The 24643-nt window shown below is 34.1% G+C and overlaps 2 protein-coding genes across 2 annotated transcripts in view; one reads left to right on the top strand and one right to left on the bottom strand.

Moving 5' to 3' along the window:
• LOC123525718 (uncharacterized) overlaps positions 1-20614 on the top strand; it is a 62788-nt gene extending 42174 nt beyond the window's left edge. Inside the window, exons 12-21 of the mRNA XM_045304863.2 lie at positions 2964-3136; positions 3498-3597; positions 3921-4025; positions 8356-8447; positions 8750-8908; positions 11401-11547; positions 12648-12907; positions 14961-15114; positions 15601-15732; positions 16154-20614. Of these exons, the coding sequence (XP_045160798.2) occupies positions 2964-3136; positions 3498-3597; positions 3921-4025; positions 8356-8447; positions 8750-8908; positions 11401-11547; positions 12648-12907; positions 14961-15114; positions 15601-15732; positions 16154-16371 (1540 nt within the window). The 3' untranslated portion in view covers positions 16372-20614. The remainder of the gene's footprint in view (positions 1-2963; positions 3137-3497; positions 3598-3920; positions 4026-8355; positions 8448-8749; positions 8909-11400; positions 11548-12647; positions 12908-14960; positions 15115-15600; positions 15733-16153) is intronic.
• Positions 20615-22087: 1473 nt separating this feature from the next.
• The window catches only part of LOC128555917 (tyrosine-protein kinase Abl-like), a 64359-nt gene continuing 61803 nt past the window's right edge, over positions 22088-24643 (bottom strand). Inside the window, exon 22 of the mRNA XM_053539736.1 lies at positions 22088-24178. Within this exon, the coding sequence (XP_053395711.1) occupies positions 24057-24178 (122 nt within the window). The 3' untranslated portion in view covers positions 22088-24056. The remainder of the gene's footprint in view (positions 24179-24643) is intronic.

The raw sequence follows: 24643 nt of genomic DNA, 5'->3' as shown, positions 1-24643 counted from the left end.
GGGATTTTGAAATAACTTGGCATAAATGTTCTCCATATCAAGACGACATGTCATGCGCAAGACTTAGACCCCTACAACCAAGGTCAAGGTCACACTTAGAGGTCAAAGGTCAACAGGGTCTGTTTTGTGTCCAGTCCATAACTCTGCCATCCATGAAGGGATTTTGAAATAAATTGGCAAAAATGTTCACCTAAATGAGACAACGTGTCAAACGTAAGACCCAGACCCCTAGCTCTAAGGTCAAGGTCACACTTAGAGGTCATATGTCAGATACAAGAATGACTTTTTCCGGAGCATTTCTTCTTCATGCATGGAGGGATATTGATTTGATGTAACTTGGCACAATTGTTCACCATCATGAGATGGAGTGTCATGCGCAAGAACCAGGTCCATAGAATTACTTCCCTTTTTGTTACTATAAATAGCTTATATTGTAACTTTTTTATTACTGGCCGTAGAGAAAAATCTAGACCATTTTTCTGTAGTACAATATGCATGTTACATCCAATTTGTGGGTGTATTTTGACCTATCGCTACCTGGTAAGGATTATTGTGTGGGCTTAGAATTTTTTTTTTTTAAACTTTTTTTTTCAAGATTAACGTACCTTTGTTGTGACTGTAAATAACTTTTATTGTAACTTTTTTATAGTTGAGGGAAAAATCAAGACCACTTTTCTGTGGTACAACGTCATAAATGTTACTTTTAAAATTTAGGTGTATTTTAAGAACTTTTTTTGTGGTCTTAAAAAAACAAAACTTACTTCACTTTGTTGCTGCTATAAATAGCTTTAATATTCTTGAAACTTTTTAACCTGGTTGTTAGAATTGGATATGTCATTGTTTTGGCTTACTGTCTACCAAATTTATACAGAATATATTTTACTGTAACATCTACATTATGGTTGTATATTGTGACATTCTGGCACTCTTGTTTTTTTTTGTTCATGCCAAGATACTGTATTGGCATGCAGTACTTAAAAGAACTGTGTTGTATATTGCAGCTGTAGCATGCAGTACTGGAAAGAATTGTGTTATATATTGCAGCTGTAGCATGCTGTACTCGAAATAACTGTGTTGTATATTGCAGCTGTAGCATACAGTACTAAAAAAAGCCCCTCATAATTATGTATATTGCAGCTGTTACTAAGCATACAGTACTAAACAAGAAATATCTTTAAAAATGATAGTCGGCGAATTGTAATAAGGAAAGAAGTTTATGAATTTTTCATCTAACATTCATCTTTCATCTAACATTTTTCAAATTGCAAAACTAAACACCGCACTTTAACAATTTAAATGGTTCTCTTTTAATTTTTTCACAAAGGTTTCGTAGGGTTGCAATTTTGTTTCGTTTATCCTTAGACGAATAATTACAACAGTAGTTTGATGAAGATTCATGAAGCGGTTCATGAGAAGAGGTCATTAAACGTATTTATTTTTTAGCTAAATTGGTCCCTATCCCCATTTGTAACAAAATATCAGGAGACTTTACAATATTGTTACACATCGAGTTTGATAAAAATCCATTACATTTTAGTGGTTAATGTGAAGAAAGGCATATCTACTTTTAGCTATAGTGGTCCCTAGTAGGGCCCAAGTTCCTATATAAATAAATTTGGAAGAGGACCTTATAATGATGCTCCAGACCAAGTATGACAAAGATCCACCTAGCTGTTTATGAGACGCTGTATAAAGGCATTTCTAGTTTTAGCTCTAGCAGGCCCTAAAAGGGGTCAAACGTCCCAGCTGAACAAAGTTGGCTGCGGGCCTAATAAAGATGCTACAAATCAAGTTTGATTAGAATACATGAGAAAAAAATCAATTAAAGGATTTTTTTATTTATTATTTTTATTTATTTCTAAAATAGGCCAACTGATCCCGCTTTAACAAATAGCATATTCGCTATTCATGAATCTTTGGACAATGACGTCACACCTATAAAAAAGTGAAGGTCAAGCAAAACATACAAGCAAAGTTTTACGGTAGTCATATCACATAGATAAACTGTATGCAGCGTACCTTCATATCAGTGTGATGAGATTCAGTCATTATATATCATATATATAATAAAACAGATTTCAACGGAGTTCAATATTTGCATACCATACTAAAGAAAAATATTCATGTATAATAAATCAGTTAAATAATATATAACAAATATATCAAAGCAAACAAGTACTCATTTTAATATGCAATCTGAATAAGTCACAAAAGCAAGAAACATTTTCATATACAGACGACAGTTGTAACAAGGAAAATCTTTTAATGTGCACTTCTCTACATAAACGACTCTTATCACACCCTTATTCATGTGATACGCAGACCGTATTCAGCTCTTTCTTTAATTTGATATATGTTGGTATTTAAACAGGTTTTTATCATATTTATTAAACTTACTTATCATTTTGAGATATATCAATATTCTTGCTAAATATACTGAGCCAAAGTTAGCTTTAAAACTGTGAACAGCGTCGTTTAGGATAAACGCTTTGTCTACATTTCACTCAGCGTAGCACATTCAACAGAGTGAAAGAAATTGACATTCTCGTTCAATCAGGCAGAGTGTTACATAAATCTTCCACTTTGATAAATTATCTATAATGCGTTATCAAGTAGTTTGATTCGCAAACTGAAGTCACGTGGCATAGGTAACGAAAACGAATTTAGACGGCGTCGCCGAAAAAACTGTGTTGTATATTGCAGCTGTAGCTTACAGTACTAAAAAACTGTGTTGTATATTGCAGCTGTAGCATACAGTACTAAAAAAAACTGTGTTGTATATTGCAGCTGTAGCATACAGTACTAAAAAAAATCTGTGTTGTATATTGCAGCTGTAGCATACAGTACTAAAAAACTGTGTTGTTACTGTTGTATATTGCAGTTGTAGCATACAGTACTGGAAAACATGTTGTATTTTGCAGCTATTACATACAGTACGTGAAGAACTGTTTTGTTTTTTGCAGCAATGCACCTACAGAGATGGGTAACTGTTTAACCACAGAAGAAAAACCTCCAAAATACCCGCCTTCTCAGCAAGAGCTGAATAGATCCCAGTCACAAACACCTGTATCACCTGGTGGTATCAATGTAAGCCTTGACCATACCCGACCACTGCCATCTACACCAAAAGTTAAAGGTAAGTGAATTCCTGATCCCTATGTCAGTTACAGGTCCAGTGTCAAAATACTTATACATGATGTAGGTCGAAGTTTCTGTAACTACAAGTTAACTCAAGATGTCCATTTTCACCTTAATTTGTAGTTTTATAGTGCAAGACTTTTATTTTTTGCCTTTTATTAAGTATTTGTCAGTTAAAATGCCTAACTTCTTTAAAATTGTTAATATATTCATGTTTTTCAAAAACAAAACATAAGAAAGAAGCTGCAGTATTTTTGCAGACAAATTCCGCCCAGTGTATCAGGACTTTAAATTTTTACTTTATTTCAGATGTTTGTATTGTATGTGCCTTGTATGACTTTGATACTGTATGATTTCAGATGCTCTTATAGTACGTGCCTTATATGACTTTGATGCAATCAATGACGATGATCTCAGCTTCAGAAAGGGAGATAAGTTGGAAGTGGATGAGGAAACCAGGTACTCAGTTGCTTTACTGTAATAATTTCCAATTATTGCTTGTCCATTGATTGGTAAAATAGGTCATATTATGGAACTGCAAATGTTAGGAGACAAGTAGAGTATTATTACTCTTCACTGAAAAACAAACATTTTTTATCATTATGTATTTAGTTTTCTAATTAATGTTATGTACAAATGTAGGTAATATATTCTAGAAACATGTCTTAACAACTTTGGACCTAACATAGAACACATTTTTATGAACATTTTCAGTTTCTGCCTTCTCATATTTTTTTTTTTGTTCACACTGTTCATTAAATAGTTCATACTTTTCATTTCAGTCAAAACTCGGATTGGTGGGTAGCTCGACATCTGACGACGGGAGACAAAGGTTACATCCCAAGTAACTATGTCACCAAGGATGATAACTCACCACAGTCTCAGGAGTAAGTCGCTCTAGATTTTCATATTACACACTTTGTTCTGTTATATCTTTTACATGTGGTATAGCCTAATTACATTTATTGGTAACAGTCAAAAGGAATGGTAGATAAATTGAGCAAGGATATCGCAGGTTTTTCCTACAGATGACACAAGCTGGTTAGTAATAGAATTCAAAATCCAGTTCAGACATTCAGACGTGTCTTTGTCAGCCTGGTTAGCTTAGTGGGTAGAGGACAAGACTTTTGTAATCAATTGAGGTTATTGGCTAGAATCTAGGGCTTGGCAAATTCATTCTTTTAAGCGATGATTGACTGAAGATCATATAATTATGTTAAAGGTTATTCCAGCCAGTTCTAATTTGTGTAGGTTAGTTGTCAATTCACTTACTGGAAAAAAGATTTTTGTATTGGGAACTGTGACGAGGTGAACTGACCATGTTCGAAATGGATATACTGTTGTGCAGTGGTGTTTCCCCCCCCCCCCCCCCCGCCCCAAAAAAAAATAAAGAAAAATAATTGGCAGATATGAAGGTTGCTGCTTACTTTGGCTTACTGTCTGTTTGGTTAGCCAGACAGGAACGGTTAGATTCTTCTGTTCAGATGTTTTATGGAGAATAACTGTAGTAATATGTAATGTGTTAAGTTTCTGTAATTTAACTGAATAATATACATGTAACCAAAATCCTTATTGATAAGAAGCTTTATAGCTTGAGAAAAGAACACAAGCAAATACAAGGAAGCCAATTTAAACTTAAATGTATATATATGAAGTGGTTTATTTTGAAACAGTAAAAAAACTTCTCTCACCATTTTGACTGTTTTTCGTAGCCTAAAACTTAATTGATAAGTTGATAGTTTTATTTTGTGGTATTACAGTAACACAGGTTTTAACTGTCAACTTGAGTGTTACTGAAGCACTATTGAAAATCAAGGTCTGTCCAAAAAGCAGTCAGATTTTTTTTTTTTAGTCACTAAAGAGTGATTTTCACATAAGTAATCCTTTGTCTTGTAAGTTATGTAAGATTGTTATGAAACTTCCTTTTTTTTTGCGTATGAGCTTTTCTTATAGCACACTGTCAACCTCATTTATTAAAACTTCTACCGGGTTCCAGCTTTTACTAAAAATTGGAATAGTTAGATCATGCTGCAAATCCAATATGGCAGCTGTCATAAAATCTAATGGGAATGTCATAAAGTCTGGTTAGAATTTCATTTTGCAAACCAGCATATGTTACACAGAATCTTACATGTCCAACTCCTCCCACACTGTTAGCCTAATTTGCTTCAAATTTTGCAGGACCATAAAGGAAGGAGTTTTTCCTGTGACTATTTTTACCACATTTATGGCCCTCTGATGGTTTTGCAGTATAGAATATAAAGAAAAATCCGTTGTGTCCAAGTCCTCCCACACTATAAGTCTGGTTTGCATCAGATTTTCACACATGAACAAGCTTGATGTGCAGATGACCACAAAATAAGGAACTTCTGCTGTGACTATTTTTACTGCAGTAATGGCTTTGATAGTTTTGCAGTATAGAAAATAGAGCAAAATCTTGTGTATCCAACTTCTCAAAAACTATTGAAAGGATATGCTTGAAAAATTCACAGATGAAAAAAACTTGATGTGAAGATGACTATAAATAATGGACTTTTTTTCCTGTGGCTCGTGCACTTTTTGAAAGAATGGATTCAAAATTGCTTACTAATGTGGATGCACAGCCTTATTTGAATACAATTTGCTTCAAACTTTTAGTGGAACAGCCTTCATTGAAGATGATCTGTACTAAAAGCTTTGCTATTTAGAGGATGGCACAGCATGTGGGGGTCATCCATATTCTAGTTATATCTTTATATTGATACAACATCAAAGCAGAAAGGAAGACATTAACTAATGGAAAAAATGTGACATCTACTTCCTGGTTAACTCTTGCATATATATTTAAAAACTTCCTTCTTATATATTCTAAATGGTTTTACTTGGTTATTGTTGCAAATTTATCGTGAAAAAAACTACACCATACTCTTGATATCGCCTCAACCTGTCAGTTTGGTCTTACGTTTATCTGGGCCATAATTTTATTATCGAATCTGTTTGACAACATTGTTATGTGTATTCAATTTTCCTTTTATAGAATTTGGTTTAAGCCTGTGCTAGAGAGTGGTAGTTGTGTTGCATATTTCATTACCTCCCATGAACAGACTCTACCTTTTTTTGCTTGGTCACATTCTGTGCTTCTTAGTGACCTGAGTTCAAGGTCAATGGTTGCAGAGGTCAGAGATATCAAGTGTTGGGAGAGGTCAATCTTAGGTAAGGTCAGCTGTCCGTGTAAGGCAAGGTTAATGCTAAGAGATGTCTGTTAGGTAAGGTCAGTGTAAGATGAGAGAGGTCAGTGTAAGCTGAGGTCTGTGTTAGGTGAGGTCATTGTGATGAGAGGTCAGTGTAAGGTGAGGTCATTGTTAGGTGAGGTCAGTGTGAGGAGACTCAGTAGAGGTCAGTGTAAGGTGAGGTAAGTGTGATGAGAGGTCGTTGTTAGGTGAGGTCAGTGTGAGGAGACTCAGTAGAGGTCAATGTAAGGTGAGGTAAGTGTGAGGAGAGGTCAGTTTAACATTAGGTCATAGTTACGTGAGGTCAGCTTGAAGAGAGGTCAGTGTAAGTGAGGTCATTGTGAGGTGAGATCAGCGTGAGGAGAGGTCAATGTTAGGTGAGGTCATTGTGAGTGGTCAGTGTGATGAGAGGTCAGTGTAAGGTGAGGTCAGTGTGAGGAGAGGTCAGTGTAAGGTGAGGTCATTGTTAGGTGAGGTCAGCGTGAGGAGAGGTCATTGTTAGGTGAGGTCAGTGTGAGGAGAGTTCAGTGTGATGAGAGGTAAGTGTAAGGTGAGGTCGTTGCTAGGTGAGGTCAGTGTGAGGAGACTCAGGAGAGGTCATTGTTAGGTGATTTCAGTTTTAGATGAGGTCAGTTTTGGGGGGGCTAGTTGTCAATGTCAGAAGAGGTTTTTGTTAGGAGAGGTCAATTTTAGGAGGGAATCAATGGTCAAAATTAGGAGAGGTATCAGTGGTGTTGAATATTATAATATTTTCTCTAACTGCAACTTTTAAGTTTCTTGTACCAGTTTTATCAAAACTTGACAGGCTGTTATGTTCATCTACTGAAAGTATCATGCCCTTATTATTTGACACACTTAGCATTCATAGCCCACCTGTTTAGCTCAATAGGGAGATTGCAGGGTCATGCATGTGATCCAAGGCAAAGCATATTTTCTCTGTGACGATGTGATAAAAGACTTTGTGTCTAAAATCATTTGTCTTTCACCTCTGATTCATGTGGGGAAGTTGGCAGTTACTTACAGAGAACAGGTTTGTACTGGTACAGAATCCAGGAACACTGGTTAGGTTAACTGCCTGCCTTTACTTAACTGAAATAATGTTGAAAAAACAGCGTTAAACCCAAAACAAACAAACAAACAATAACATTTATAGCAACTTGTTTAAATTTGTACTTCATTGCAAAGGATGTAGCTCACATATAGGAGGAAATCTTTTGTTCAGTTGTATGTATATGTAGGTACAATGTAATTGTGGGATAGATATCAGTTGTCCCACAGAGCTCAAATTATTTCCACTTAAAACATTTATATTGACATTTAAAGCAGATACAAGAAACATAATGGGTTTTGGATTAAGCTGAAGAATTTGACATTTTATACAATATAAACACATAATGTGCACATAATGCATTTATTAGCATTTTGATACAAAGACCTGTGGTACATAGCGCAGTAATATGTCTCTTTATATTGTTTAAATAAGTAATGCAGGAGAATATTGTTCACATATTGCTGCTTATCTATTTGAAAAGATTGTTCAAATTATCTTCCCATTCTTTGCCAGTAACCAGGGCACAATGGCCTCAGGCCCCTGTCATACATGTATATATACCTTCATCTTATTTCCACCATCAGTTCAAATGAGGATACTCGAGTGTCATCATGTGGCATCCATGACTGAGTGTTTAAGGTCCCTGTCTCTGAATTACTTACCCTTAACTGATGTGGGTTCAAGCCTTACTTGGGGTATTGAATTTTGCATGTGAGGAAGCCATCCATCTGGCTTATGGAAGGTCTGTGGGTTCTACCCGGGTGCCTGCTCGCATGGAGGGGCACCTTGAGTCTTTCCCCACTAGTCTGGGAAGTCGCCAGATGGCCTATAATAGTGTCGATGCAACATTAAATCCTACAGAAAAGTGTCTTCACAATAATTCTGCTGTAAAACAAACTTGATCTGTCTTCAGTTCTATAAAATTACATGTGTAATGTTTCGATTGAACTATTACAGTTGGTGGTATAATGTAGACAGGAAGGAAGCAGATAAACAACTATTGTTGCCAGGCAACCCTACAGGAACTTTTCTCATGAGAGAGGCTGGAGGTATCTGTATTTCAATATTGTACTACATTTAAATTACATGTAGAAAACCCATGCCCTACAACTTAAAGACTGTAATTCTGTTCATATATTTGTGTAAGACTTTATTTTAATTTGGAATTAAAGAATTATTTGTTCACATCTAAAGTGCTTTTGTAAGCATATATGAGCATTAGTTTGGTAACTTTGGTACATTTACATAAGATGGCATAAAGTAAGTACATAGAACCTTGAAATTTTTCAGAGATAGCTTATAAAAATGGATGTATATGTATATGATGTGGTATATTTTTGTTGTCTTTCAGATAAAGCCTCATTTGTGCTGTCTGTTAGAGACTTTGATCCAAAGACTAATGATGCGTGTGTCAAACATTATAGAATACGCAGGTTAGATAATGGAGGGTTCTACATCAGTCCAAAGAGAACGTTTGACAACATGCTTGATCTGATCTTTCACTACAGAAGTAAGTCGTACATTTATTGATCTAAATAGGGTCCTTGCAGCATTACCAACAGCTTTTGTTCTTATCTCACCGGAGCACAATTTGCTCAGTATGGGCTACTGTGGTTGCAAGCTGTCTATCCCTTGTCCATTATCATCATCAGTTTCTTCAAATAACATCTCTAAAAACAAATGGTGGATTTTAATGAAACTTGATCTGGTTCCTTAGATCATCCTCTTCAAATCTGGTTGCACAATAGTTATAGGGGGCTGTTAGAGCTAAATATAGAGAATTCTTCAAATGATATCTAATCCAAAAATGATATTAAAGTAATATCATACAAATCAGGGATCGAATTTAACTTTTTTCCCCACTAGCAAAGTTTTGCTAGTTCCATTTTTTTCCACTAGCAAAATGATGGGTTCCACTAGCAATTATTTTAAAAGCTGTTTACATGCTAAATTTATTAAGTTGTTTTGTTGTTGTTTGGTTTCATATAAAAGTTCACGGTCCAGACAGGCCGGGGACTTTCTGGTTTTGAAAGTACGATACGAACCAAAGTACTCAATGATTCTTTGGACTTCTGGCTGGATGTTGAAGTTTTAAGTTTTTCTCAGGTCACTGCCCATAGTGTTGCTAGCATTTTCGGTCTCCGCGGGCCTTTTTGCACCAAGAAACATGTTATTTTCCTCTCCATTTTCGCAGAACTTTGCAAATTACAGACCAAAATGAAAACAAATATTACCCAGACGCTTACTTAGATATCTGATAATTACTTTTGTATAAAGCGACAAGCGTCTAGAAACAGTCACCTGATTATCGGTAAATTAACTGCCCCAAAGGAGTTTTTAAAGAGAAATGACAGTTTGAGCGAATTCCCCGATTTTCGAACGTGATCGCGAAAATATTCGAGAGCCATGATTTTCTACTCGCATTTTTTATTCTTACTCGAATTTTGAGAGTTAGCGACCACTAAATTCGATCCCTGACAAATGTTCGTTTGGTTATCCTCTACCAAGATTGACAAAATTATTCTGATTTATCATAAAACATAGCTGTCAATGGTCTTTTGTCATTTTTCTTATATGCATATAGCGGAAACTTGAAATGTATTCTTGTCAGAAACTGCTGGTCGAATTAAAAAAAAATTGTAAAATGTAATACTTGCATGAGCCTCTTCCAGGATGTTCATATTATTCCAATGCATCAAGAAACTTTGCTGCCAGGGGTTGTGATCAGTATATGGTTGAAAATTTAGAAGTTTTCACATGTTCATGTGCCCAATATTAAAATGATTACACAGAAATGATTTTTGTGCGACCCTGTGTCAGGGTTATTCAAATTATTCTGATTCATAAAAAAAAATTGTGTCTGTGAGACTTAAAGTCAAACAAAACAATAAATAAAAATGGAATCTGAAAAGGAGCTATAATTTAAATTATGAAGCAAATGATTAATTTGTAAGACATTCTGCTGTTTTAAGTAGAAAAATATAGTTTCAAAAGTTGGCTAAAATACCAATATCAGATATCATGACATATTGCACTATCAAAATATTGAAGATTTTTACACCTTAACAATTTTATATACTGCCCATGATACTTGATGTAGTTTTAAAACAAAATTTTGAGCCGCACCATGAGAAAACCAGCATAGTGCGTTTGCAACCAGCATGGATCCAGACCAGCCTGCGCATCTGCACTGTCTGGTCAGGATCCATGCTGTTTGCTTTCTAAGCCTATTGCCATTAGAGAAAACATTAGCGAACAGCATGGATCCTGACCAGACTGCACGAATGCGCAGGCTGGTCTGGATCCATGCTGGTCACAAATGCACGTTGTTGGTTTTCTCATGGTGCGGCTCAAATCTCTTCCTGAATAATATAAAATACCACTTGAATTTTTTGTTGTTAAGTGTGATATGCATTTACATGTACTGATTTAATATTCCTGAGTCGTTGACGGGGAATATGTTATATAACACTTTGTTATCAGGCACTAAAAATAGGTTCACAAAGTGAAAACACTTGAACAAGTTGTTTATTATCAAGTCTGTCACTGGGTAGATGAACAGGACCTTGCTATTGGTGTCACATGATGGACAGTTTAAAAGAGATATGATAAAAAATTACAGGCAAGCCTGTATTAAGCAGTCAGCTGTGGATACAGCCTGGGCTGGCTGCTTAAGACATGTTGAAATTAGAACAAGTCAACTTGAAAAGTTAGCTGAATGGCTGCTTGAATACAAGTGGCGGGTTCAATTGTATACTAATAGGGTCTTACAGTGTTCAAAGGTCAAGGTCAGAGTGGGCTTTAAGATGTTTTCCTATCAATTACTGTTGCTTGAAATTGATATTAATGACAGTTCCTGTCGTCAGTAGGTTACTTCCACTGTTTCTTGATCATTATGTTAAAGACTGAGCACTGCATGCTATAGAGACAGAAAATTACATACCAAATTGGCTTACACAGGCGATCATTGGGAGCTTAAGTGTTTTGTTTTTCTCGCAATAGATGCAGCTGATGGACTATGCTGTAAGTTGGAGATTCCATGCCCAAAAATTCGACCTCTTGTACAGTTCAGGGAGCTAGAAGTATCAAGGGAGTCGGTGAAGCTTCTCAAGAAACTTGGAAGTGGTTGTTTTGGAGAAGTCTACGCTGGTAAGAACCGTCATGTATGATGATATGAAAATTTACATGGGAATCTTTGATTGTTTTAAGCTCATATAAGAAGAGATTGCACACAGATTGCGAGATATTTTTTGTTTTAGGGTAGTGGGCTTATAATGAAAATCCACAAATAACATACTGTGAAATCAAATAATATTCGTGGGGGAGTGGATTTCATGGTTGAGTCAGTCCACGAAATTTAATCCCAACCAACAAGTAAAATTCCCATTCATTATATGTTCAAAAGTTGAAATCCACAAATTCATATCCCCACGAAATTGCTGATTTGACCAAAACCACGAAATTTCATGCCCACGAAATTAAACGATTTTACAGTATTCTCCATACGTGATTTCGGCATTTTCCGTTTTTTATGGAGTCATGTGCGTCTTGAGCTGCATTTACGTCATAAGAATGCCGAGTTGCCTTTATGAAAATACATAATCACCCGAAAATTGCTGATTGTTATTGCAGGTCCAATACCTTAAAAGAAAATCTGAGACAATTATTGGGAGAGAAGGTTTAGAACTAGTTCATATTGGTTGTATCAAGCTGAACCTGTGTTAGGCATTGTCAGATGCTTCTTATTTTAATTTTGTATGTTTACCATGTTTACAGTAAAATCTTGAATTCTTGTTTTTTCAATTATTTATGAAGATTGAAGACTTTCTAAGGTCTTGGTTAGTGTATATGTATGAATGATCCTGTGCATGACAATGTCAGCAGAAGTGGTTTTAATTGTACATGAGATAGGGGTGAGAAAACTAAATTTTTTATTTAAATCAATAAAAAATCTTGTATTGGTTGTATTGTTAGTTATTCTGTGAAATCATTTAATTCAGTGGGCATGAAATTTCATGGTTTAATGGTAGGTAAAAACAGTTAGTTTATGGGGAAATGACTTGGTGGATTTCAGCTTTCGAAGATGAAATTAATGGGTCTTTTGTTTGTTTGCTACAATTTAATTTCGTGGATTGAGAAAAAACACGAAATCCATAAAGTTATTCCCCTCACGAATATTAATGATTTCACAGTACAAAATCATTGTAACCATAGTTACATAGATGATATTACTTTCTTCTACCTTACAGGTAAATGGCGTAATACAGTAGACGTGGCTGTGAAAACGTTGAAGCAAGGTCAGATGACGGCTGACGATTTCCTGGCAGAGGCAAAGCTCATGCATCATTTAAGACATGCTAAACTGGTACAACTGATGGCAGTGTGTACAAAATCAGAACCTATCTGGATTATAACTGAGCTCATGATTAATGGGGCCCTACTAGATTACTTACGTAAAGACGAGGGCAAATCCCTCGCCTTCAGTTCATTAGCTGACATGGCTGGCCAGGTATGATAGAATTACTGTAATCGTGTGATAATCATTAGTTAAGATTCATGTTTATATTTACCAGCAGGGAATGTTCTTTCAATTGATTTTGACTGTGAACTGTAATCTTTTATGTTAAATTATGGTTTTCAGACATAGACAAAGGGAATTAGACAATCTTCCTCTACATCACTATGCTTTACATTTATCTTTAAGTTCTTTAGATTTATTTTAAAAGAATATTTTATTTATGAAACCCATTTCTATAAGTTAAATACTTTGCTATCACTTGTTCAGTGGTGTCTTGATTTTTGTTTGTTTGTATTGAGCAACTTTTGATTTTTTCCACATAAAATAGGGATGGGAGAATGTTGATTGCAACGACGATGTCTTTGGTCAGACCAGCAAAATGATAACAGAAACCAATGTTTTATTCTGAATAAGGGGAATCTTGAACATTTTCACTTTTCAGGTTTATCTTTGTAGTTCATCTGCAAAATCTACTGCTCTTGCCACACTATGTATAAGTTTTTAGCTCGACTATTCGAAGAATAGTCTAGCTATTCTACTCACCCTGGCGTCGGCGTCGGTGTCGGCGTCGGCGTCGGCGTCGGCGTCACACCTTGGTTAAGTTTTTGCATGCAAGTACATACAGCTATCATTTAAAGGCATATAGCTTTGAAACTTATTTATTCTTTTTCTAGGTCAATTACCAACCTCACTGGGTCAAGTTCCATAACTCTGACATGTATTTTGAGCAAATTATGCCCCCTTTTGGACTAAGAAAATTCTGGTTAAAGTTTTACATGCAAGTTACTATCTCCAAAACTAATGCAGATATTGAATTGAAACTTCACATGTGTCTTCGGGGTTATAAAACTAATTGATAGCACCAAGTCCCATAACTCTGACCTTCATTTTGGCCAAATTATGCCCCCTTTTGGACTTAGAAAATTCTGGTTAAAGTTTTGCGTGCAAGTACATACAGCTATTACTAAAAGGCATATAGATTTAAAACTTATTTATTCTTTTTCTAGATCAATTACCTACCTCACTGGGTCAAGTCCCATAACTCTGACATGTATTTTGGCCAAATTATGTCCCCTTTTGGACTTTGAAAATTCTGGTTAAAGTTTTACATGCAAGTTACTATCTCCAAAACTAATGCAGATATTGAATTGAAACTTCACATGTGTCTTCGGGGTTATAAAACTAGTTGATAGCACCAAGTCCCATAACTCTGACCTTTATTTTGGCCAAATTATGCCCCCTTTTGGACTTAGAAAATTCTGGTTAAAGTTTTGCGTGCAAGTACATACAGCTATTACTAAAAGGCATATAGATTTAAAACTTATTTATTCTTTTTATAGATCAATTACCTACCTCACTGGGTCAAGTCCCATAACTCTGACATGTAATTTGGCCAAATTATACCCCCTTTTGGACTTAGAAAATCCTGGTTGAAGTTTTACATGCAAGTAACGATCTCCAAAACTACTACAGATATTAATTTGAAACTTCACGTGTGTCTTCGGGGTTATAAAACTAGTTGATAGCACCAAGTCCTATAACTCTGACATGTATTTTGGGCAAATTATGCCCCCTTTTGGACTTAGAAAATCCTGGTTAAAGTTTTGCGTGCAAGTACATACAGCTATTACCAAAAGGCATATAGCTTTGAAACTTATTTATTCTTTTTCTAGGTCAATTACCAACCTCACTGGGTCAAGTTCCATAACTCCTAACATGTATTTTGAGCAAATTATGCCCCCTTTTGGACTTAGAAAATTCTGGTTAAAGTTTTACATGCAAGTTACTATCCCCAAAACTAATGCAGATATTGAATTGAAACTTAACATGTTTCTTTGGAGTTATAAAACTAGTTGATAGCACCAAGTCCCATAACTCTGATATGTATTTTGGTCAAATTATGTCCCCTTTCGAACTTAAAACTCTTTTGATATTTAACATTGTGGTTAATAATTTCCTGCTTCTGTGACAATATTTCGAATAGTGGAGCTTGGCTGTCTTACGGACAGCTCTTGTTAAAGTAGTGGTATATTTGTGTACTCAGATAGCTGATGGTATGGCCTATCTAGAGACGGAGAACTTTGTACATAGAGATCTGAGAGCTGCTAATATTCTGGTTGGCGATCACAACGAAGTGAAGGTGGCAGATTTTGGTCTAGCTAGATTGATTCAGGAAGATATTTATGAGGCTCATGAAAGTAAGTAAAACATGCCTACATAATATTTCGACTTTTTCTCACAAGATGTAGTGGTTAAGGTCGCTGACTTCGAATCGCTTGTCCCTCAATGATGTGGGTTCATGCCTCACTCAGGGCGTTAAATTCTTAATGTGAAGAAGCCGTCCAGCTGGCTTGCGTATGGTCAGTGGGTCTACCCAAGTGCTCATTTGTGATGAAATAATGAATGGAGGGGCACCTTGGGTCTTCCTTTACAATCAAAGCTGGAAAGTCGCCATATGAACTAATTGTGTCAATGCGACATTAAAGCCAACAAAAAATCACAATACTTAATTGATCTTGACAAGAACTTTAAGGGGCATTCTAGTTCTGTTCTAGGTTTTAACTTTTCATAACCGTTTTATGTGCCTTTTAAATTTGATGTGATATTTGAAAGAAAATTGGAAAAAAGAAAAAATGCTGATGTACCTAGTCATTTCTTGTAAATATTGTTACTTTGTCTTACAGATACAAAGTTTCCTATAAAATGGACTGCGCCAGAGGCGGCATTTGACAGAAAATTCAGTATAAAATCAGATGTGTGGTCATATGGTGTATTGTTATATGAACTGATTACTTTTGGAAGAGTTCCATACCCTGGTAAATAGCCTGAGTACTTAATATGATATTTGTGTGCATCATCATAATAATTAGGAAGGTACAAAATACCTGTTTCAAAGATTTGTTTTTTTTTATTTTTAAGAGTAATATACATGTAGGTGATGCTCATAGCACTTTTTCTAGTGCAGTTAATGTGTTTGTTATGTTATAAAGGAAGTCAAAAATTAAACTCAGTCAGAAAAGTGTACTTCCAGTACATACCACACTGTTTTGTGGGAACATTTTTTAGGGAGATTTGATAGATAACCAAAGTTGAAAAGTATTATTTGTTTGTTATGATTAATTTCCTGGATTGATATAAACACTACATCTATGAAAGTTAGTCACCAACAAGCAGAAAATGTCAATGAAACCACAGTGATGTATATTGTATTATTTTTTCCTTACTTTCTGTATTCAGGTATGAATGGGCATGAAGTACTGAATCGTGTAGAGAAAGGATTCAGAATGCAGAAACCAACTGGAGGACCAGTGCCTTGTCCTGACCCTTATTATGAAATCATGTTAAAATGTTGGAACAGGGTAGCTGACAGTAGGCCTACATTTGCTTATCTCCAAGATTTCTTTAACAACTACATGGTGAATGTAGAAGGAGAATATCGGGCCATGGACGACTGATCATATATTGGTTGTTTAGGTTAACACTCTTAAAGAAATAGGGATGGACATTAACTGGCGAGCTTTGACATCAACTTTTTACTACTGCTTAACTGGAATTGCATTCGCAAGTTGAAGAAATTTGATTGCACTTCTTCTTGGAACATCATTCGTGTTTAAACCACTAACACAGCCTAAATTCTTTAAGAAGATAAATTCTCACAAAATACACCTAAAAAGTGCTGATTTGAATTTGAAAAGTATAAAACGAAGAATGAAAAATGTGCATATCATTAGGTTAGGCTGTTGTTTTTGTCCTTAAAAATATATTTTTATACACAAAATTTTATACACAAAACATTTTCTCAGTTTTGTACTCGCATATTCAGAAGTCTTTGTGATTTGTTTAGATGTAGTCGTATCACCTATACTAAGTGTGCAATTCCTCTTTACTTCAGATTCTCATTTTGTTGTTAAGGTTTCAGCATATTCTTATCTTTATGTGGGGTGTAATATGCCTGCGCATGTGCATTCATTCATTATGAATTGCAAGAAAACTGTCTTGTCCCGTTTCATCATTTCTTTGTTACCATCTAAAATTAAGTAGAAATGTGGCCTTGTTACAGTATAGTGTTGCTTTTTTTTTTTACAACAAAATTCTTTATCAGATGTTCAAAAATCATTTTAGGGGTTAAGTGGAGTTGAAAAGTTAAGTTATCAGAAGGCAAGTAATTGCTCAATTTTAGTATTTTTGCAATATGTAGCAAGCTTTGTTAGATCAGTAGAATCCGAAAAGGTCATCTTTGTTGTTTATTATATTGATATAAGACAATTCATTCGTCACTGCCGATTGAATAAGAAAATTCATTAGTCACCCCTAGTTGGTGTTAGAAGTAGTTGTTAGAAAAAGATTATCATGCAGGAATGCATAAAGGCCAATAGATCCGTATTAATTTGTTGTTTGCTTGTTTCAAACAGTCCAATCTGGTATAATGGTTTATAATATACCCTACTGTAAATAGTAACACAGCTGCATAGGATAGAATCCTGTAACCCAGGCCAGTTACCAGTTTCACATGCAGTAACCTGTTATTTGACCCCGAGGGATATGTGACATTTGTCGTCATTTTACCCTGCATCATCAAGATAAAAATTCGTTAACATTGATATTTTATATTTTTTTAGCAGACTGGTTAAGCAGGTTTCTTGTCAAGATTCTGTGGTTACGTTATGTCATAGTAGATACCTTTAAGCAAATCAAAAGCGGTTGAAAAACAAATGCTTTATAAGAAAGTTTCTTTATGGCTGATTCATCGAGAATTGTTGTTGTTGTTATATAGGACATTTCAATTTGCAGATACAATTTGCAAACTTGACATTTTCTGTTGCAGTCTCACAGCTGTCCTCAGTTTTAAACAAAAATAGAAAAAGAAAATAACTGGCAGTTAATGCATATATTCTTTACTGATATCTATCACCAGTTATAACTTCAGTGCTTCATGCATCTCAGACCATTTTTCACAAAGGTTTAGGGCATCTAGTAAGATACATGAACAAAACATTCCATGTGACATTCACAGGGGACCATCAATTTCCATAGTCTATTTTATGTTTTGATTAAGGATGATTAGATTAGACTAGATAATTTTACAACAGTTTTATTATATATTTTATTTGTGCTTCATTGTTTTTTATAAATGTATTTTCTATACACTGTCAGTGTTGCTGTCATCGTTTACCTGTGTGAAACAGATCTATCTGTACTTAATTTATTACATTTGATATTTCATAATTATGTAACCAGCAACAGTTATTTTTTCTACAGCTTTACATAGAATAAAGCACACTTTTGTTTTACTAAATATCCACCTTTATTTGACTGGAAATGTCCACCATTTAGTCTGCTTATAAACAGTAGTATGGTTGTATTTGTATATTGTGGATAGTATGTCTAGTAGAAATTGATCAAAAAGCTCAAATAGTAACTGGGTCTTTTTTAACTACTGTATGTACTTGATGATAAATGTTTGGATCAGAAACTATGATAAGAACTCAAAACCTGATGAAAAATAGGTACAATTTAGGAAGAACTGATATTGTTTAATTTATTTTGTTGGACGTGATGATGTTTGCAGTTTAAGTGTATCAGTAAATATGATTTACTTCTCGTCATGTAAGTTTAAATTTGCAAGGGTTATTGAATTCAGTTACTGTTTTGAGCAACCTTTTACTCTGTTAGCATGTTACAAGACAAACCGGTGTTGCTATAAATCATTCTAAAGGTCTTAAAGTGAGGTAATAGGATTTTTTGACTATGAGTATGTTCCATAGTAAATTTCAGCCATTTTGGATGCTTAAAAAGTTTTAATATTTCAATTTTGTCTTTAATTGCTGATGGATTGTTAAAAAGACTAAGGATATCTTAGTTAACATAAAGGCAACATTTTCAGTCATTCTGTAATATTTCTAAAAAAAAAAAGTTATTCTGATAATTTTAAAGTGGGAAAAAGTACATTTTTGTGTATAAAATTAACATTATTACAGCTATTTTGAACATTCAGTGAGATCCTACTACCTCCCCCCTCTGAGATCTTTAGTTTATATGTAGGTCTTGCAAAATAAATTGGCAATTCTTGTTATGGAATACGTACAGTTTACAGTGGATTGTAGTGAATTTGAACATCCTCAGGTGGCCATTATATTATACTGTTACACTGTTTATATCTCTTAACTTTGAACATTCCAGACCTAACTTATATGTTTTCTCTTTTATCATTTTGTAGTGACTACAAATTATATTTACAACCAACTATGAAGCAAGATTTATCATGATAATTTTAGAGATAACATCCATGTTTAGCAATGATTTAATAGGCAGGAGTTTGTGTTATATAGTTAAATCACTAAATATTCTTTAGACTTCCCAAGTTTTATAGATTCTAAGAAAATATATCAGCAGTTAAAATACAGCTGAAACTCAGTATCTTGAATTCAAAGGGATGGAGCATTTTACTTCAAGATAAACAAAACTCTAAAATTATATTTTGTGCACGTGTTTCGGGATGTCTTTGAGACGGCCGGAATTAGAAAGTTTGAACTTCAGTTTATTTTGTTAAGTAAGTCTTTTTAAGAAAAAATTTTTTGATGAATATTTATCATGTTTCTTTCAGTTGATTTAGATAATTCTGAAAAGAAGAATTTAGACACAGAACATTTTAATACAAAATATCTTTTTATGATATTTTTTGCTATGAAATGTATATTTTGATGTAGTAGTATATGTAAATAATGGCAACAATCTATGTGTTAAAAGATGCTAAGCATTTTGAATGAATTGTTTTATTAGGATAGTTGATTTTATAAGTGTTTGTTATAAATCAAAATGTGTACATATCATATACTGTGACTCTGGAATGGCTTCACTGCAACATTTTAATCAGAAATTGGAAAATCAACAATTAGATTGATTTTGAAAGTCTGGTTGTGAAACAGCTCCTACACATAGTATTTTCAAAGTTTCCTTTTCTTATAACATTCGCCAGGCACAAAATAAATTGTTGTTTCATTAAAATCACACACTGTTGAAATTTTTTTTAAAAATTCTTCTTTCATGAATTTAGATAGGTAAGGATTGTAAATGGAAGGATAGAATGCAGTCATGCTGTGTTTTTTAAGAGGTTTAAACATATTGTTTATATTGGATAGAGCTAGATAACTCAGTCTGTTTCATTTTATTTTCTTCATACTTGTCTGACCATAGTTATTTTAGGAAATTCATGATTAGGATGTGATGCAGTTCTCTGAAGTTAATGTACATGTCCACATAGAAATTGTAAACCATTTTACACAAAGTGTAACCTTAGGGTACCTGAAGTTAAGTGAATACACTTACAAATGTTCATTGTAGAAATTTTAGGACACTTGACTTTAGGTTGACTACCACGTTTCCACTGTTACCGTGAGCATGTACCCTGAAGTTTGGTCTAGCCATACTTTTAGCTCTGTTTTTACTCTCATAAAATGATGACATACCGTATTGTTAGTATTTCAATACTAGATATAAGTGGTACATGATGTGAGGAATTGAATCAATTGTTATTTTGTATGATATATTACGTTGCCTTTGAACTGAAACATATCTCTTAATGTGATCATTCCAAGACGAAGTTTTGTACAGTTATATGATAATTATGTATATTCACACATTCCTTGTAAAATTTATCATTTTTATATAGACATTGAAATATATATATATAACACTGGGTATTTGTGTTTTTTTTTCATTTTAGTTAGTGTCCAAGTGAACACTTACTGCATAAAACTAGTTGTGGAATAACGATATGGCTTCCTAATGGGTCCTGCTTGTTGAACACAGAGGTAAAAGTATGGTCATCTTCACACAACAGAACTACTAGGCTGTTGTAAGAAGAATGTTGTTTGATTTTCAAGAAGCTGATATCAGTTTTATTATTCAGGAAAATTATAAGAAAGTGTGCCTATTATAAAGAAACTACCAGATGTGCCATTAATTCAGAAAAGAAAAAAGTCTGTTTTATCTCAAATTAGCTTACAATGTTTTGTTCCTTGTGTTTTTGAGAACGAAAGCAGAAACATTTTGTTTGTTATAGATCTTAAAGACGCACCATAAAATAACTGAATTCTTTTGTGTTTCATGAATTATTATTGTAGACATTATGAGTATTCTACAGTTTTAGTGACATAGTTATTCTAGGATGTCTCATGAATGTTTTACAACTTATTTTCAATGTGGTCGTTTGGATAACTTGTAGTGTCAAGGATAAAAACTTAAAATATATGTTTAAAATGTAAATAATTAAATACTGAACTAGACTAGTTAAATTTGAAACATATTGCAGAACCATGATCCTATAAACTTCAGAGAAATTCAGACCTCAGAGAAATACCTGACTTTACATGCATCTTCTCAAACCGAATTCTGCTAGACGATGTATTAACTATTAATTAGGGCTGACTTGTAGCTCCTTTTGCAATAATATTAAAGACAGAGTAATGTTCTCCCGCAAACACAGATTTTACTTTGAGCTTAAATTCAATTTTGAAATAACTGAAATCAGTTTACATGTGGATTATCATGTTTGTGTAGTACAAAGTAAAGAACTTTGCTACAGTGTTCGTGTAAGAAGCACCACATTTGGTTTTGTAATTGAATGTAATTAATTACAATTTCCAATGTAATTGTAATTTAATTAATTACATTGATAAATTTCATGTAATGGTAATTGTAATTTAATTGGACATTTCTCAATGTAATTGTAATTTAATTAATTACATTTTAAAGTAATTGACCCCAGGTCTGTTCATGATGGTAATGATACATACATGATTTGCTTGAAAAACATGAAAAGTACAAGTACCTACTAACACATTTACTGTGTGATATTTAAATTAATGTAGCTTAAGCTGAGTTTAGATCAATCTTTGTTTCTTCGGGGTAAAATAGTTATTTATCAATGTTTTTTAACCTATACTGAAAAGCGACTGACTGAATAAGTTTGTAGATAAAGTTGTGAAAACATACTAATTCAGAGAGAGAGCCTAAAAAATTGTCCATCCTTCATCATGTAATATAGCTGTATCATACAAGTATTATTAGAATGATTTTCATGAAGTTCTTATGGGAGAAAAAAGTAGGTCACTAGGTCTTGGCTTGTCTTTAAATGTTTCAAAGGAATACGAATTCAAATGTGAAAAAATACACAGCTCTATATATTACGTAATAATTTCAATATATATTAAATGTCACAAGCATAAAACATAATCATGTAACTGAAAATCATGCGTTCTATCAATATGCATGATAACATGTGGCAATATATGAATAAACATACATGGCAATGAAATTAAAATCTTTAAGTCCTGACAAATCTGAAATGTATGGAGAATGAAGAAATTACAATAATAATAATAATAAAAAAATAATCTTCACACCTATTTTAAAGGGTCTATCACAATATTGACTAACTCCATGAGGTAAACAGTTATGCCTTAAGTATAGAAATAAAAATGTGTTGAAAGGTTTAGGCCAGAGAAAATAAATTCGAATTTGGAGAAATAAAATGGGCGGATGGGTACACTTAAGCTCACTATTAGTGGAGGTGTCAACATTTTTACTTAAACATCTTCTCCTCTGAAACTACTGGTCAGATTTAAACCAAACTTGGTCAGTAGCATCCTTGCTGGACCTCTATCAAGTATGTTTAAATGGTTGACCTTGGCCCCTAGAGCTATTAATAGAAATTTTCGAATTAGGACAAAGTGGGCTTGGTCTGTAGCATTATAAGGTCCTTTCCCAAATTTGTTTAAAGGGGAACACTCGGCCTCTTTTTGGGACCGCTAGAGCTTAAAATAGAAATACCATTAAACGGCTTATCCAATGAAACGCATTATGGATTGTCACCAAACTTGGTCTGTAACATCATTATAAATACCTCTTCCAAATTTAGTAAAATAGGAGTTGTCGGCTCCTTTTAATGGCCACTGAAGCTAAAATTAAAATACCTCTAATCAGTCTCTTCTCATACAAGGCTTAGATGATCTTCATCAAACGTTCGTATATTATTATAATGTCCTGTCATCATTTTGCTTGACTGAGGGTGATTTGCCCTTTTATGGACTACTATAACGTTAAACAGAAATACCTTTAAATGACTTCTCATCAAATGGTGGATGAATCTTCACCAAATTTGGCATGTAGCATCATTATAAGGTCCTCTCCCGACCTGTGCACTGGAGATGCTTGACCTCTTTTAGAGGCCACTAAAGCTAAAAATAGAAGGATCTTTTAATGACTTTCTCATGAACCGTTTGATGGGTCTTCATTAAACTTTATTTATAGCATCATATTAAGGTCCTTAAACATTTTTTCAGCCCGGGTCACTTCCTTTGGGGTTCCTAGAGCTGAAACTATGGATGGATCTTCATTGAACTTGGTCTGTATCGTCATTGTAAGGTAGTGCCGCCAGTTTGAACGTTTATTGGCTTGCCAGGCTTCCCGAAAGACGTAAATATCCGTGTTGTACACAATTCTAATTTAAGACAACAGATATTTAATCTTAATCAATGAAAATAAATCACGAGAAAATATATTGGCTTTACCTTTTCGAAAGTGGGTTGTTCGAATATCTGCTTGCGCAGTCATGGTGTCGAACTGCCGATATTTCATGAAGATTTCTCTTAATCTATTTCAATTAGAGGTAATGTCGTTGTAAATTTAAAATTAGATACTGTCAAACACTGTTAAACTGTCTTTGCACTATCACAATTTGTCAAAATTTTCTTAAAACTGGAGATTTGGACAATGTTTACGAAAGTGTTTTAGTATCCGACATAAAATTGTAGATATCCGGATTTTGAAAATGTTTGAGCAGGTCTAACAATGAATTTTCTTTCGCCTTAAATTTATTCCGAATTGAAAATCGTTACAAAAATGAAGCTTAGTTAAGTTAAAGGACTTTGATTATCAAAAAAATGCATATGAAGTCACTATATATTAGACAATAATCAATATTCTAGAGTAACTTGCACAAAGTAATCTACAAGTAGTTCGTAACTGTGAACAGCAGAGGTACATTTAAACTGTATGTGTAAAACTATCTCACGCACATGTATCCTCTACTTGTTTACAGTCTATTTATTTCAGCGTGAGCATTTTGAAATATTTCAACCTAATTTGATGGAAATAGGCCGCGTGTACCATTTGTTGCTGTTCCTATACACCAACCTTCGTCTACTGTATCCACATCAGTTATAATGTCGTCCTCGTAAAAAGATGCCTCGCCCTCTGCTCCTTGATAACATTAAAATAAAAGTTTGATAAGAAGCTAGCATGTAAAAAAAAATAAGAAAAAATATATTTGTGCTATGAGCGCATTCAAAGTTTTACCGAATAAATTTGTCAAATCGTCATGACATTAAATCTTTATGTGGATGCTATTTATAAAAATGCCAGATTGTTACGTACTTTGTTAAAGAAGTGTTTTCAGGTTAGTAACACGTTTTTTTGGAAGGCTGTGCTCCTAGAACGTTGCTATTCCTATTAGATATATTTCGTTTTTTTTTTCAGATCTAAAATACAAAATCAATACAGATGATAAATAGTAAAGTATGTATGCAGATTGTGAAACTGGCAGCCCAGGCGAAAAAGCTAAATGGTAATTACCGTATTAACTATTTTTCTCAACCTGACTTCCCGCTTTATTTGAAAAATGTTAGAAGAAATGTACTATACACCGGTAACATTTGCACTTTTCAT

This window comes from Mercenaria mercenaria, chromosome 3 (genome assembly GCF_021730395.1).
Source record: "Mercenaria mercenaria strain notata chromosome 3, MADL_Memer_1, whole genome shotgun sequence".
Lineage (NCBI taxonomy): Eukaryota > Metazoa > Mollusca > Bivalvia > Venerida > Veneridae > Mercenaria > Mercenaria mercenaria.
The sequence above is the reverse complement of the archived record's forward strand: the minus strand, read 5'-3'. Positions and strand labels throughout refer to the sequence as shown.